We start from the raw sequence: 17,176 nt of genomic DNA on the forward strand, positions 1-17,176 counted from the left end.
GTCAAAGAGGAAGCCTCTGGTTTCATGGATGCGAGAAGTGGACTGGCAAGAGAGAGACCAGGGTATTACTACCAGCATCGTCAAGGTCAGCTGCAGGATACGCCCTCCCGCTGCACAGGGTAGTCAGCAGAGAGGGACGTCAGGTCGCAGACCTGCTGGCTTCCTGGATCAGGGGCGCTCCAGGACTTCGAACATGTGGATTAGACTTTGGACTGTTCGTGTTTTCTATGTTTTTGTTTATTTTAACCACTGCCAAAATTGTGTCGACTGTGCGTTTGTGATTGTGCAAAGGAATTTCACTGTGCTGTGCATAAATGACAATAAAGAACCATTAATATATTGTGAATGGGATTACGGGATAAAGCAGCAGAAGGAATAAGGAACTGAACATCCATGGGTGGGGCGGGTACTTTTCGGCGCCTCTGTTTATAATATCGATACTCATCAGAACCCTAACCCTAACCCTAACACCCCGAAACCCTAACACCTGAAACCCTAAACCTAACACCCCAAAACCCTATCCCTAACACTCCGAAACCCTAACCCTAACACCACGAAACCCTAACCCTAACACCACGAAACCCTAACCCTAACACCACGAAAACCCTAACACCACCTAAAGGCGAAACAGCGGTGCCTAATGGTACCATTCCGCCATGGGTGTACTGCCTTTACAAAATACAAGCAATCAAGAAGAGGAAGTGACTTACTATTGATGTTCAGAGAGGAGATGAACACACTAGTGAGAAAGGATATCAGTTTTGATAATGTGAAATCTGTACGGGCAATGCTAAGAAATACCAATGGGCAGAAAACTCCAATGGGGGTTATATTCACAGATGCAAATTATTTTTGGTGATTTTTGATGATGTCAATAAACAAGAAATTAGAAATGTATGCAGTAAGCCTACAAATGTAATTATGCGTGACTTTAATCTACACGTGAATTGGGCTAACCAGATTAATACCAATACTGTGGAGGAGGAAGGAGGGTGAATTCCCGGAATGCACACATAATGGATATCTGGACCAAAATCTTGAGGAACAAACTAGTGAGCAAGCAATCCTAGACGCTTGAATGGGGAGCAATGATCAGAATATGATGGGATTCTACATTCAAATGGAGAGTGGCGCAGTGGATTGTGAGAATACGATCCTGAATATAAAACTATATTGATACGAGGAAATTGCTGGCAAGATTACATTGGAGAATGTCATTTATGCAATGATGGTAGATTATCAATGGCAACTGAGGAACAAATGGATGATCTACCACAATTCTTCAGTCCTATCTGGGATAAGAATAAAACAGGAAGGGTGATTTAACCAGTTGTAATAAGAGAATTGAGTGGATCCCAAATAAGATACAGTGCCCTCAATAATGTTTGGGCCAAAGACCCATCATTTATTTATTTAGCTCTGTACTCCACAATTTGAGATTTGTAATTGAAAAAAATCACATGTGGTTAAAGTGTACATTGTCAGATTTTAATAAAGGCCATTTTTATACATTTTGATTTCACCATGTAGAAATTACAGCAGTGTTTATACATAGTCCTCCCATTTCAGGGCACCATAATGTTTGGAACACAGCAATGAAATGTAAATGAAAATAGTCATGTTTAGTATTTTGTTGCATATTATTTGCATGCAATGACCGCTTGAAGTCTGCGATTCATGGACATCACCAGTTGCTGGATGTCTTCTCTGGTGATGCTCTGCCAGGCCTGTATTGCAGCCATCTTTAGCTTATGCTTGTTTTGGGGGCTAGTCCCCTTCAGTTTTCTCTTCAGCATATAAAAGGCATGCTTAATTGGGTTCAGATCAGGTGATTGACTTGGCCACTCAAGACTTGACCATTTTTTAGCTTTGAAAAACTCCTTTGTTGCTTTAGCAGTATGTTTGGGATCATTGTCTTGCTGTAGAATGAACTGCCGGCCAACGAGTTTTGAGGCATTTGTTTGAACGAGCAGATAGGATGTGTCTATACACTTCAGAATTCATTATGCTACTACCATCAGCGGTTGTATCATCAATGAAGATAAATGAGCCAATACTTTCAGAAGCCACACATGCCCAGGCAATAACACCCCCACCACCGTGTTTCACAGATGAGGTGGTATGCTTTGGATCTTGGGCAGTTCCTTCTATCCTCCATACTTTGCTCCTGCCATCACTCTGGTATTTCATCTTCATCTCATCTGACCACAAGACTTTTTTTCAGAACTGCGGCTGCTCTTTTAAGTATTTCTTGGCAAACTGTAACCTGGCCATTCTATTTTTGCGGCTAACCAGTGGTTTGCATCTTGCAGTGTAGCCTCTGTATTTCTGTTCATGAAGTCTTCTGCGGACAGTGGTCATTGACAATTCCACATCTGACTCAGACAGACTTAACAAAGAGCTTATGTGGATTTTGAAGAAGCAGCAACAAGGAGAAGCAGAAAGAAGCTGAAGCCCATGTGGGAGGAGAGAAAGGTGAGTCAGAGGGGAAAGTTGAAAACTGAGGAATTTGGTCTGTAAATTGGTTAATTAGGCAATTTATCAGTCAATATAAGCAAGGCTGCTCTAGGGGAGTGGCCTTGTGAGTAAAGTGTGAGTCTTTGGTTCGGGAGTCTTCAGAGAGGAGGCTATGCAAATCGCTGGAGAGGGAGAGACGAAAGAAGGAGATGTCAGGAAAGCTGATTCAGTGCGATGCTTGCAATATGTGGGAGTTCACGGACACTGCTGGTGCCTCTGGCTGCTACAAGTGTGAGAAGCGCATCCAGGTAGAGCTCCTGAAGGACCGAGTTGGGGAACTGGAGAAGCAATTGGATTACCTCAGGTTCGTCTGAGAGGCCGAGTCGTAGCAAGATTGTTACACCTAAGGTACTGGAAGAGAGAAGGTGGATAACAGTGAGAAAGGGAAGTAAACATGGAATGCACAGGTCCCTGGGTGTTGTGCCTGTTGTGAACAGGTTCAGCCACTTAAAAGCTGTCGGGACAGAAGACGTTGACGCACTGAGCGGCGCACTGGCTTGCGAGGCAAAAAGTGCTGTTGAGCCAAAGCCAAAGAGGCTGACGTCATCAGTGGTGGTTGGAGACTCCATTGTGAGGGGTACGGACAGGAGTTTCTGCGGCAACAGACGGGATGCGAGGATGGTGTGCTGCCTCCCGGGTGCCCGGATCCAGGATGTCACGGACAGAGTGCAGAAAATCCTCAAGGGCGAAGGTGAACAGCCAGATGTTGTAGTGCATGTTGGCACAAACGATGTTGGAAAGAAGGGGATGAACAGTCTGAAGCGTGGCTTTACGGAGCTCGGAAAAGTGCTGAAAAGCAGGACCTCCAGGGTGGGTTATCTCCGGTTTGCTTCCAGTTCCTCGTGCTGGCGAGAGCAGGAACAGGGAGATACAGGACCTGAATGTGTGGCTGGGAATTAGATTCTTAGTCCACTGGGATCTGTTTTGGAGTAAGGGGGAACGGTACAAAAGGGACGGATTGCACCTTAAATTAAGTACTGTATTTTGGGTAGCTTCAGTTTCAAAGTAAACACTGATCACAAAGGATACACTGAACTATTAATACAATGTCCTCTTCTCTTTTGAATAAAGAGCAATTCAGATGAATTCAGCTGTTTCATACAAGTTTGAAGTGAATGCTTTGTTTCAGTTTCATTCTGTGTGTATTGCTTCCTCGACCTTTTCTATTGTGTCGACTTTAATGAATTCACTTTTGAGGACAATGCAAATTTGAAAATCGAACCAACGTGTACTGGTGGCAATAGAAATTTGTGGGAACAAAATAACTGTATGGGAGATTAGCCACTGAAATTTCAAATGATCACATCTCAATATACACACTACCAGATATCCCATGGATTACCTCAGTGAAAACAACTTTATTTGCTTTATATGCACACATAGTCATTTTATGTTCCTCGTTGCGGAATATGATAATTAAAAACTCAACTGGTTACGAAATAATTGTTCTTTGCATTCCAAGACTTTAAGAGTCGTTGCAATTCTGAGACGGCAAGAATAAAATGATTGCCTGCCACCAATTCCTCAACTACTTATTTGTGCGGGTATTGAATTCCAGTGAGTGGGGTATTACTTGGAATTGTAGGGTCGGAGAGACTAAATATTTCATTCAATTCCATTCAGGTGGGCAAATAAATGTACTTATAAAAAACAGCTAATGTAACTAACTTCCACTTTCAACTCATACAGTATTTTCCAGTCACAATGCCTATTAAACACCATAGGGTCAAATGAAATTTATTCTTGCATTATTTCCTTGTCTCAGTTTTCCCAGTATTGGGAATGCCTTGCATATAGAGGTTTTAAATAAGTATTTTAATAAAGCCATCAATTTATTTGCTTGAAAAGATAAATTTTCTAGCTAAATATTTGGCTTTCATTAACTAAAGCCCCTGTTCCACTTACGTGTCCTTGGCACGCTAAATGCGCTACCTCGTGGTCACGTTGAGGCGCGATGGTCCTGCGAAGGTCGCGCGTGACTTCATGTGCCCACACAGCCTTCTGGAGCGCGTGACGTCATTTGAAGATGGACACAAAATGCAGGAGTAACTCAGCGAGACCGGCAGCATCTCTGGAGAGAAGCAGTGGGTGATGTTTCAGGTCGAGACTCTTCTTCAGTTGAAAAAAGGTTCTTGACCCAAAACATCACCCATTGCTTCTCTCCAGAGATGCTGCCGGTCCGGCTGAGTTACTCCAGCATTGTGTGTCTATCTTCAATTTTCTTGGCCCCGCTCTGGGAGTAGAAGTGGGGGTGAACCGGATACGCAACGGCCGTGAGCCCCAGGCCGAGCTCGGTGATTGTTTGATTGCTTCTGCTGCTTTTGGAGGCGAGACGTTGCGTCGCGCCAGGGTCTTGGGCCTGTCCCACTTTGGCAGTCAGTTACGCGACAGGCCAGTGGCATGCAACAATTTCATTTGCTACAAAATTTCAGAGCACCGTGCGATACCGCGCACAACTCCATACCCCTCCGCGCTTCTCAGTGGGACCAGCCCCGCGCGGCCACGCGATGTCCGCGCGCCTCAACGCGACGATGGGTTTGTGTAATTTGCGTGCCAAGGACACATAAGTGTTACATGTGCAAAGCAGTTGATAAGAGAGGTTGGTGACTCACATGTTGCAGGGGTCGGACAGGGCTCACAAGGTTTGTTCCAGCCTTTACCAACATTATAGGAACAGCAACACATTTTTTTGGTTAGGTTGAAGCCAAGCTCATTCTCACAGGTTTCGTTGTAGTGCCGGTAGCATAGGCTTTTCCTCATGTCTGAAATATAAAACATAGTTAGTAAGTGAATCCAAATTTGGCATCATTTCTGTTTTTAGTTAAGATATTTTAGACTAGCACAATACTGATTTGCTCTTTCCAATCAAAAATTCAATCAAGTACTGCCATTCTTCTATTAATTGGCACTTGAATTTGAATTACATGTGATACTTAAAGGGCTCCTAATTCTACAGGTAGGCAAATGACACAGTGGGCACATAAAGCTTCCTAATTTGGAGCTCTGTGGCAAGATTGCTCATATTTAGCCCAGTACAATTTCCTTATTCTGTAGCTATAAGAAATAGAGCTAGCTAATGTATTAATGAGTCTAAAATAAAATAATATTCAGGTTTTAAAGATCAAAATAGCAAATTTCATTTTTCTTCTATCACTCTTCATATTTTCACTTTCATGTCATTATGAAACAGATTACTAGGACAAATGACTGATTTCACGGATGAAAATGATTAATGTGGTGCCTATTTAATGAATGATCTAAATGACTGCTTGAAATAGCCAGACCATATTTATAAAAGGAGCCAGCGTAACTGATTACACATAATGGTTATTGCCATTTGCCCAAAATAGGTGGCCAACCATGATGAATGCCAAAGGAAATAAAAATTAATCAATTCGTACACTTGTGTAAACACTATGACGACGATTTTTAACGGCATTAGTTGGTTTCCGTTTTATAGCTGTAAAGGTACATAATGGCCCTTATTTTCATATGCACATCTTTCCCTTGTACATTCACAAATGAAACAGTCTCAATTAAACTTTACTACTTATGGAATTTCAGAATGAAATATCCTCCTCATATTCCTCCAATTTAAATGCAAAGTTCATTAATAATGAACATCTAACATTTTTGACATTTAAAGCATGCATTTTCTACACATCACTGTTTCACTTTAGCATACTGCTGACACTGTGTGTCAAGTTCAGCTGCAATCAATAGATGCACTCATTGAAAGTATTCTAGGAAGAGATCTGAAGTGCCAATTTCCCGAACAATTTTATGCCCTGACTATTTCCTGGAGTGACATTCATCCAGCTTCATATGATTGCCAACAAAATCACTGTAATCAAAACATTATTTCACAGATGGAAGCCCTTGAAATTAAAGGCCATGAACTTAAAACAAGGATGACTGATTATCCCTATGACAACCACAATACTAAACCCTCATCCTGATGTATTGAATTGCAGATGGAAATTTTGGTTTGCATACCCTTTACAGTCTTTCCTCAATGAAAAGTATGAAAGGAGAATTATTATTTGTCATGGAGCTACATTTTGTATTAAATAATGTTGAGTAATAATCAGCAGGACTCACCCATACAGTTGTTTCCACCATTTATCTGCATGTACTCTGGAGGACAGACACAGGTGTAGTTGCCTAGTGTGTTGTAGCATGTGCCTGGTCCACAGATGCCAAGGTAGGTGATGCATTCATCAATATCTGTGAAAACATACACAACAGATTTCTTTATTTTCAGAACAGGAAGCATTATTCAGTGGGAGATATGAATTTGCCTTAAAAATGTAATGTAGTGAGCAAAACATATTGAAGTTCACAACCCTGATATGGTTCCATTGATTTCACAGACATTATTTTATTGCATGAACAATTGTTCAAACAAAGGTGTATTCCTGCCCTAGATGTCTCATAGCTGTTTTAACTGACTGGAGACTCATTTGGATCACAATGAAAAACATGCGCTGAGATATTAATCTATGTCTCTTTGATTTTAAAAAGATTCTTGTTTTGAACTCAAGGTTCTCCTCAGTAAGGTGTATTGTTTTGGATACAGTTAGGGGTGCGGAGGTGTTTTGGATACTGTTGGGGGTGCGGAGGTGTTTTGGATGCTGTTGGGGGTGGGGAAGGTAGGGATCCTCTCAGTGGACAGCAGCAGCAGCAGCAACAACAGCCAGTTTTGCGGCATGAGGAAAGACCAGCTTTGAACTCAAGGAATAAGTTGGCACTGACAGATTAAACTGGATTTATCTTCAGGAAAGAAGCCTGACATTGGGAAGTTGAGGTCATGGCATTGATAGGCACATTGAATTGTGATATTATAGCTATTACATGGTGAAGGATGGACAGGACTGGCAGTTCAATGTTCTGGTGTACAGGTGCTGTACAGATACCAAAAAGGAAACCATGAGAGCAAATAGTAGACCCTAGATATCCTTGACAGACAAGGTAATGGTGAATTCAAAGAGATTCTATAAAGATATTATGAACAAAAGGGTAACTAGATTTTTGTTAAGGATTAGAGTGCAGAAACTAAGAACTGTAGATGTTGGTTAATACACAAAAGGTGCTGGAGTTACTCAGCAGGTCAGACGGCATCCCTGAAGAATATGGATAGGTGACTTTTTGGGTCGAGACCGAGTCTGAAAAAAGAAAGTGGTGATTAAGCTAGTGACGGTGCAGAAAAGATTCACAAGGATCTCGCCGGCTTAGGGTGGCTTGAGGGATAAAGAATGGCTGGATAGGTTTGGATTGCTTTCTCTGGAATGAAGGATGAGCTTAGACGTTTATATAACCACTAGACCAAGTGCAGACCCGTTGGGTCTGTTCCCCCAATGTGCGGTTGTGGGGGGGGGGGGGGGGGGGGGGGGGGGGGGGGGGGGGGGGGGGGGGGAGAGGGGAAAGAGAGGGGGGAGGCGAGAGGGGGGGGGAGAGGGAGAGAGGGAGAGAGTGGAGAGAAAGAGGAGAGGGGACAGAGAGAGAGGTGGGAGAGTGAGATGGGGAGAGAAATGGAGAGAGAGAGGGAAAGAGAGAGAGATGGAGAGACCGGGGGGAGAGAGAGGGGGAGAGAGGGGGGAGAGGGGGGCTGAGAGAGAGGGGGGGTGAGATGAGGGGGGTGAGATGAGGGGGAGAGAGAGAGGAGAGAGGGGGGAGAGAGGAGGGGGGGGAGAGAGGAGGGGGGAGAGGAAGGGAAGGGGGGTGAGAAGGGGGGAGAGGGAAGGGGGGGGAGAGAGAGGAGAGGGGGGAGAGGAGGGGGGGGGAGGGGGGGGGGGGGAGAGGGGGAGGGGGGGGGGGGGGGGAGGGGGGGGGGGAGAGAGGGGGGGGGGGGGGGGGAGAGAAAGAGAGGGGATAAAGAGAGAGAGAGAGAGAGGTGGGGAGAGAGAGGAGGGGAGAGAGAGAGAGAGAGAGAGAGTGCCTTTTTACTTCAACCCAAACCCAAACAACCATTTGTAGGCAGCGCTTTTTTACCTCTAACCATATTTTCATTTTCATTAAGGGTACTCACAGTGCTGTAGACATTTGTTCAGTTTCATTCATAGCTCTGATTGAGGCACACCACTTGCAGAGACTGATTGAGGCACACCACTTCCTGGTTTTATAGTCCCTCCCCCTCCCTCCAGCAAGGGCAGCAGAGAGAATGGGGAATTTTGTAAAAACATTAATTTCTCTGTCAATTTTCATCGACGGGAAAAATCCTTGGCACACATGTGGCGGAGGGGGGCTCGGAGCGAGGTGGCCAAAAATGACGGCCGTAGGTGGCGGCGTTCTCTCGGAAATCGCAGCACAGATGGCCAAAACCGGTCAAGAACAGACTTTTAGTAATATATAGATGAATAAGATGGATTGTTCCAATTTTCATCATTAGTCCTAAACATTTCCAGCACCCACTGACCAACAACCTCTATCAATCAGGACTCAAACCTAACATTCACATGAATCATTTCACACCTATCATTCCACCAATGTACTTTCCTCCAAGTTTTCGCACTTTGCCATTATTCACTGTGGTGGCTACATCATCTGAACACACTGCAAGTAACTCTCCTACGTTCTGCACTCTCTCAAGAAGACAATTACACAGATTATAGATTGGCCTGGGATGAACATTAATACTCAGGTCTTTGCATCCCCACACTTCTCGGCAATCATCCTTTACAGAAAAGTTCCATGCATTCAGCTATCCTTTTCCAAAAATGTACTTAACTCACCTTCGCAAATACGAGTGTCTTCATTTAAGTAATAGCCAGCTGGGCATTCACACTGAAAACTGCCAAAAGTGTTGACACAGTTGCCACCTTGACACAGGCCTGGCAGCTCCTGGCATTCATCAATATCTGAGAAGCAAAGTACATACAGAGAATTACCATGACAAATGACCCAATCTCCGTGTACAGAATTGCATAGCCAAAGATATTAACGGAAGTATTACATTAAAAATAATCTTCATATCTGGTCATATTAAATAGAGCAGAAATAATATACCAGGGAGACTAAGAGTACACAAAACCCAGAACAAATGACCCCAATCCCAGGATTCTAGACAAGATAATTGCACATGTATTACTGAAGGGTTTCTAAAATCATCTAAATTTTGTCAGGATATCAGGATTGGAGGGTAAGAAATGCAACACCATTGACTAGAAAATAGGGAGTACAGCAGCGGTGCAGGAAACAGCTCTGAATGAAACTGTCACCTCGTAAGCAGCACAATCTGGCCTAATTTATCTAAATTTTGAAAGAAAGGTGAGCAGGTCTGTAATGGAAGGGAAAGAGATTGCAGACGCATCGGGAAAAACATTGCACAAACTTTGCACTAAATGAAGTAATTGATCGTTAGAGGATCAATGATTTGGAAAAAGAAAGTACTGAAATTAAAATGCCAAGCAATGGAGATCAAGTAATGGTTAAAATCCTGTCAGATACGGCTGGTCTTCAGCCCCAGTGTGTGAAATTAAATAGTGTTATAGCGGCAGGAGAAACGTACATTAGTGGGAATGAGGGGTTACCTCACTTCTGCAGGAACCCCCATTTGTAAAAGTCCTTTTCGTTAATACCCTTCTCCAAGCTCTACAAAGCGGAGTAAATAGCTATGATAGAGTGTGCTGCCCATACAGGTGCTATAGATATGGTCTCATAAGGTAATGATATGGCTGATAAGGTAGCCAAAGATGCTTCCATGAGGCCCTTTATCACTTACACTTCCCTTTACCATCTTATCATTTCTTTTAGAATCATGGCATATTTATTGAGGGACATTCAGGAAATTGCCTTTAAACAGATGTTCCACCATTTAGCAGCTGTTGCTCACGGACAAGGTCACGTGAGCAAAGGGGGGATGATTAAATTACTATACGAACACTGGTATGCACCGGGATTTTCTTGCACAGCAATATTTGGTACTACGCAGGAGGATGTGCAGTATGTCACAAGTACAGCGCAGGGAAAAAGAGTACAAATGCGCCAGACTCATGTGATGAAGGGAGAGGAACCTTTGGAACGATTACCGATAGATGTTATACAATTACCGAAAGAAGAAACTTCTTTTACTCAGAGAAGGAATATGAGCTTCCAGTGAAGGTGGTGGACAGGTACCTTCTATCATTTAAAAATAAATTGGATAGTTATATGGATGGGAAGGGAATGGAGGGTTATGGTCTGAGCGCAGGGTATATGGGACTACTAGATTATGTGTTCGGCACAGACTAGAAGGGTCGAGATGGCCTGTTTCCGTGCTGTAATTATTATATGGTTACTAGAAAAGCTGACACCACCACTGTAGTTCAATTATTGTTAAGAGAAATAATTTGGTGGTATGGATCACCAGGATACTTAGAAAGTGACAGAGAATCGCATTATACAGGGAAATAATGCAAGAAGTTTGCATGGCACAGGGAGTTAAACAGAAATTACATTGCCTGTATCGCACACAATCATCAGGCATGGTTGAAGACATAATGGGAGGATCAAGACCAAATTGGCAAAATGTTGTCACGAAACTGGACTGAAATGGCCTGATGCACTGTCCTTTGTGCTAACGAGTGTGAGAATGACTGCTGACCCCCAGACTGGCCTAAGCCCATATGAAGTAATCAGGGGAAGAGTAATGAGAACACCACTAGGATGGGATGGTAGAGAGGATGTTACTTTACGAGGAGTGAGACAAATGGTAGAATATTGTAGAAGAATTGTGACGGCCCAAAAGGAAAATAGGGAATGCGTACAGGAGGTGCAAAGGCAAGTCACATCGGAGCCATGTTACAGTACAAGTCCGGGTTATATTGGATAATAGTTAAAGACCATAAACAGAAACATGCCCTAGCTCCAATATGGGCAAGGTGCTTCTGGTAATAAATACTGCAGTCAAATATGCAGGAAAAACTAACTGAATTCATGCTTCGCATTGTAAACAGGTGAAGAATCAGGACGGTGAAACATGAAGTACCAGTTGGTAGCGATAACTGCTACCTGTATGATCTTGGTCGACCAGAATGAAACTGTCCAGAAAATATATGAAGAATCAATTAACCAAAATGTGTATTTATGTTTTGGCAAAGTGGTAACATGTAACAATGCTTTGCTAATGTCTGATGCATGCAAATGGATGCTAACACAATTAACGAGACATATACAGTTTTTCATAAAATTGAGATAACGGTGTTTGAAGTAATGGTTCTTACATACGCTGTGGTGACAAGACATGCCAGATTAGTTTAAGGTATAGGAGGCGGGAAAGGAGAGGCGGTGAACGACATAACACTTAAAATGGAGATAATGTTCATATGTTTTTATATATGGCTTATAATTATGGATATGAATCAGTCAACATGGATAAAAAGGGATATCGCTGACGCTGAAAGGTTTGTTGCTATTGCATTCCCATGGTGTGGAGTGGGAAAGGTGGAGAGAGGCAGCATCAATCTAGCCTCTGTGTTAGAAAAGGTTGCCAATGATACCTCCATAACTATTAAAGAAATAAATGCTGAGATTGTGGTCATCCGGCCAGTTGCCCTGCAGAATCGAATGGTTTTGGATTCCCTCCTGGCAGAAAGAGGGGGAACATGTAATAGGATCAGAATGTTGCACGTATATCCCTGATGCAAGTGAAAACATCACCAACCTGGCAGATCATATCTGCAAAGAAGCAGCCACAGTACATGATGGTAAACAGAACATCAAAAGGAATGTCTGCATATTAGGAGCGGATGAATCTTTCTTCGTTGAGCAATCTCCTAGATTTCCCCCAGTGATCACTGTATTTGGCGCTCTTGAATAAAGTATTGACTGTCTTTTCCGATATTTGTGTTGTGTATTAAAGTTTTCTTTAACAGTTTACACAAAAGGACACAAAGTGCTGGAGTAACTCAACGGGTCAGGGGACACCTCTGGAGAACATAGACAATTGATGTTCCTGATCAGGGACCCTTTCTGAGACTTATGTAATATATTTTAACTTATAACTTATAACAGTCATATATTAGCCTGGATAGAAAAATTATTAAGGAAAGAATAGTAATAAATTGTCATTCTTAGGAAGGCAGAGTGCTACCTGTCCCGGACATGAAACATTACAGTTCTCTTTCCACTTAAGTGACCCATGTTGCTGTTCTAGTCATTTATTCGAATTGGGCTGTTTGAGGTGACTGCCCTTTATGTTCTTCCTTTAATCATCCATTTATTGTTTTTCTGCTTTTTTTTTTCATTTCCAACATCTGCACTCATTTACTTTTGTTGCAGTCATGTGACATTTAGTCATTTATGGCGGGATGTAAACCATGATTAGAAGAAATTTCCAAGTCTTGAATGCTTTGTCAATGGATTAGAATGTTCCTCAGGATGGTAATTATCCACTTACCCTCTAAAATGACAGTGATAGCATTGGGCTTAAATCCTTCACCTCCTGGACAAAGTATCTTGTATTCAGCTGTGAATATAAACACCAGAGACATTCAAAGTTGTTATTTCAGCAAACTATGGAATTTTGTTACGAATGGTTGACCCTGTTATTTGCATAACAAAAAAATGAGGTCTTCTCGTCCACACATGCAATATTTCAGTTCTTGAGTATATTATTACAATATGAATCCTCTGCCTGCCAGACATAATACTTCATAGCTGATTTTAAACACTATTGCACTCTGTAGTCCCAATTTGTGTTAATTCAAACATTTGCTCATCAATTTTATTTTGTTCAATCATATCATTACTTTCAATTAATATTTTCTCAATGAAAAAAATACCCGGATCTATTTATAGCCTTCAACTGCTCTTCTATTCACCATCCCCACAGTGCTCTATTGATAGCCAGTAAATTGTTGTAAATTGTTGTTTGGAGAATGCAGCAGTGCAGCAATGAGGAATATAGCTATTGGTTTGGAGTGGATTTTAACCTACAATGTTCTGAGTTAGCCACCAAATTAACACAAAATTAAATATGCCTACAACTTTGTTAGAACACAGATCTGTTTGATTCACTATATGGTGATATCCTTTCAAATGAAAGATATCTGTTTCCTAATCATCATCATCATAGTGAATGATGGCAGAAAGCAAACAAGAACAACTTTGTGTTTTTTCCCCTCGTTCTATAATTCCCACGTTCCTAATGTTATTCAATCTTGGATTCTTGGAACTGTTTATATGCAGAAGATGCCAGAAGATCTTAAGTAAATGGGCCCAGAACCAGAAGATGGCTCTGATGTAACCTTAGTTGATTTTGTATATCCAGATGCTTTAATTAATGAGGCTGTTACATTTTTTATTTCTATAAAATCAACAAAGACTGGCTTACAATCATAGACTAATATAATAGACAATAGGTGCAGGAGTAGGCCATTCAGCCCTTCGAGCCAGCACCACCATTCAATGTGATCATGGCTGATTACCCCAATCAGTACCCTGTTCCTGCCTTCTCCCCATATCCCCTGACTCCGCTATTTATAAGAGCCCTGTCTAGCTCTCTCTTGAAAGCATCCAGAGAACCTGCCTCCCCCTCACTGAGGCAGAGAATTTTACAGACTCACCACTCTCTGTGAGAAAAAATGTTTCCTCGTCTCCGTTCTAAATGGCTTACTTATTCTTAATCTGTGACCCCTGGTTCCGCTATCCCCCAACATCGGGAACATGTTTCCTGCCTCTAGTGTGTCCAAGCCCTTAACAATCTTATATGTCTCAATGCGAGCCTCTCTCATTGAAGTGAAATATATAACAGTGAACTATAACAGCATCAAATACATGGATATTTGTTATAGCATATTATGCATTGATGATTCATATATATATATATATTTATCATTTATATATATTAGGAAAATATCATTTTGTAGTGTGTGTGTATATATATATATATATACACACACACACTACAAAATGATATTTTCCTAATATATATAAATGATAAAAATGATATATTCCTGTATACGATATATATATATATATATATATATGTATATATGCATATATATATACATATATGTATATAACTATATAAATATAATGTGTATATATATATATATATATATGTGTGTGAGTGAGTGTGTGTGAGTGCAAGTGCGAGTGTGTGTGTGTGTGTGTGTGTGCGAGTGCATGTGCGTGTGCGAGTGTGTGTGTGTGTGTGAGTATATAGGAATACATCATTTTAGTGGAAATAAATTCTGGCATGAGGATTACTTATTTTTTAATGAGCATGATATAGCAGAAGTTATTTTTCGTTTATTAGCTGTACTAATTCATTTTATTTGATGTAAAATCATAGGCAGCAGGTCAATGATTCCCTGATGGTATTCAGGGAATAGGCAAGACTTCCGTTGACCATTCAAATGCAGAGAATAAATCCCTCGGAAACTGGCCAACAGACTAAAGAGTGCAATTGCAAATCATCAAAACCAGTACTCCACCAATGTTCTGAAATGCTCTGTGTCAGATTACCATCCACAGCCTGTCCCACTTGGGCGTCAGTTGCCCGTCATTTATGAGACATGATTTACGCGTGTCGCGCACGTGATGCGCGCATGGCGTGCATTATGCACGCATGGCGCGTGGTGAGGCGTGGTGGCGTAGACGGTTGCGCGCGGCTCCCCAGGATTTTGGGATTCACAAAATCTTTGCGCGCAAATGAAGCCCAAGTGGGACTGGCCCTTCACACTTTCAATGATTCACAAAACTCTGCACCTTTACCTTGGCCCTAAATGGCTGACCCATCACCCTGAGAATTGTTCCAGACTCTTCAGTTAGGAAAAAGCACAATGACACAGCCAAGGATACTGAACTCCTAGTTCCTCACTACATTAAGTATTTTTCTTTGAGTCTTCTACTGCGAATACAAGTAAGAAATAGTTGTTTCTCATCTTTATCAATCCCTTATTCACATTAGAATATATGTTTTGCTTCTAAGGAAAACATGTTTACGATCCACACCTGTTCTATGAAAGAGTATACATACTTGAATTGACATCAGGGCAGATTTCACAAGGGTTACCCCAGGCACTTCCCAGAGAGCAACAGCATGAAGCACGAGTGACACCAACACCAATGTCGACACTGCAGGACAGGCCTCCGTCACCCCGCTGGCCATACTCCAAAAAACAATTCCCCACACGAGTATCTGCGCCAAACAAATAGAGAAATAACATTGAGGGAATCGTTGCATTGAGTGGAAGTGATGTACATTGTTTCAGACATTTGATGAAATACTTAATTTTAGACATAATTTATGAGGTAAAGTTTCAAATGACAGAATTATGAACAGGAGCACTGGTCAGAGACATCTGTGCAGCTGATGTATTATGTTCTCCAATGTCTAATTCTTAAACTTAATCACAATTAAATATGGAATGCTGCAAGACATCTGAATCAATTTTCTGGTCTATATTCCCTTATGATTTGAGTAACATTTTGGCCTGTTTAATCAAATTTTAAAGAATGTTAAAGATTGAACCTAAAACGTCCAATCATGAGCAATGCACTTACATTATCTGGATGCGATGATGTATATTATTAGGGGATTTGATCAAACACATTATTTCAGACAAAGTTCCTAACACTAAGCTTTGTTTGATACAATAGCATGAATAGCAGTAAGCTTGTAATATGTAGTTTTTTAGTGCAGAGTTTGAATAATGACAAAATGTCTGTTTGCAGATACTACAGTTTCTTAACAACTTTTTTCAATTTAAATGCAAAATTAAATTTAAATGCAAATTGAAATTGATTCATTAGTTATACATTTCCAGTCTATTGTGCTGAATGGAAAGCATTAAAGCTCTGTTTCAGAAAAAAAGTTTTTGCACAATCACTATTGGTGCTCGTTATTGACGGGGATTTTACCGAGATACAAAGAACGGAGAAGTCTGATTTTATTGTCTTACTTGCAGTTACTTGATATCAGCTAAGGTAACTGTAAGGGTAATGAAAATTGATCTGTTTTTAGGACTTGCAAAGAGGACATGTGAACATTGTTACCATTTATGATATTGAACCGATGATGTCTGTTGAAAAGCTACCTTTAGCGCAGCAACGGACTAAAATACAATGCTGCTATGCCCACTTTAATTGCCACCAAGCATTGCTGAAGGTCACAGATTAAGAATGAATCATGGGTAAGAACTGGAAAGTTAAATGATACAAATGGAACTATAGCACACAAAATATTTAATTTCCAGAGGAATCAGCTGTAGGAAGGAAGCAAATAGGAAAAGAAAAATGTCTAAAAGTAGCAATGTGTAGGAAGGAACTACAGATGCTGGTTTAAACCGAAGATAGACACAAAATTCTGGATAATTCGGCGGGACAGGCAGCATCTCTGGGGAGAAGGAATGGGTGATGTTTCAGTTTGAGGGAGGGTCTCGATCCGAAACATCAAGTCTGAAGAAGGGTCTCGACCTGAAACGTCACCCATTCCTTTTCTCCAGAGATGCTGCCAGTCCCGCTGAGTTGCTCCAGCAGTTTGTGTCCAAAAGTAGCTATTTTGATTCGGACTCTAGGGTACAATCGTAAGAAAGCAAGTCTTCATAACTGTTGACAACCATTTTGCCGGTGACTTCATCCAGAGTGCAGTGTATTCTGATAACATCATCAAATGTTATTTCAATCATACTTTGAGAAGAGCAAAGATGGTGAAGCAGAACAGGACAGAGGAATT

The 17,176-nt window shown here is 41.4% G+C and overlaps 1 protein-coding gene across 1 annotated transcript in view; it reads right to left on the minus strand.

Annotated features, from left to right (window-relative positions):
* LOC129695673 (fibrillin-2-like) overlaps positions 1-17,176 on the minus strand; it is a 296,346-nt gene that overhangs the window by 59,343 nt on the left and 219,827 nt on the right. The window contains exons 37-41 of the mRNA XM_055632838.1: positions 15,479-15,640; positions 12,893-12,961; positions 9,249-9,374; positions 6,619-6,744; positions 5,130-5,279 (exon numbers count right to left, since the gene is read on the minus strand). Of these exons, the coding sequence (XP_055488813.1) occupies positions 5,130-5,279; positions 6,619-6,744; positions 9,249-9,374; positions 12,893-12,961; positions 15,479-15,640 (633 nt within the window). The remainder of the gene's footprint in view (positions 1-5,129; positions 5,280-6,618; positions 6,745-9,248; positions 9,375-12,892; positions 12,962-15,478; positions 15,641-17,176) is intronic.

The sequence above is a fragment of the Leucoraja erinacea genome, chromosome 3 (assembly GCF_028641065.1).
Source record: "Leucoraja erinacea ecotype New England chromosome 3, Leri_hhj_1, whole genome shotgun sequence".
NCBI lineage: Eukaryota > Metazoa > Chordata > Chondrichthyes > Rajiformes > Rajidae > Leucoraja > Leucoraja erinaceus.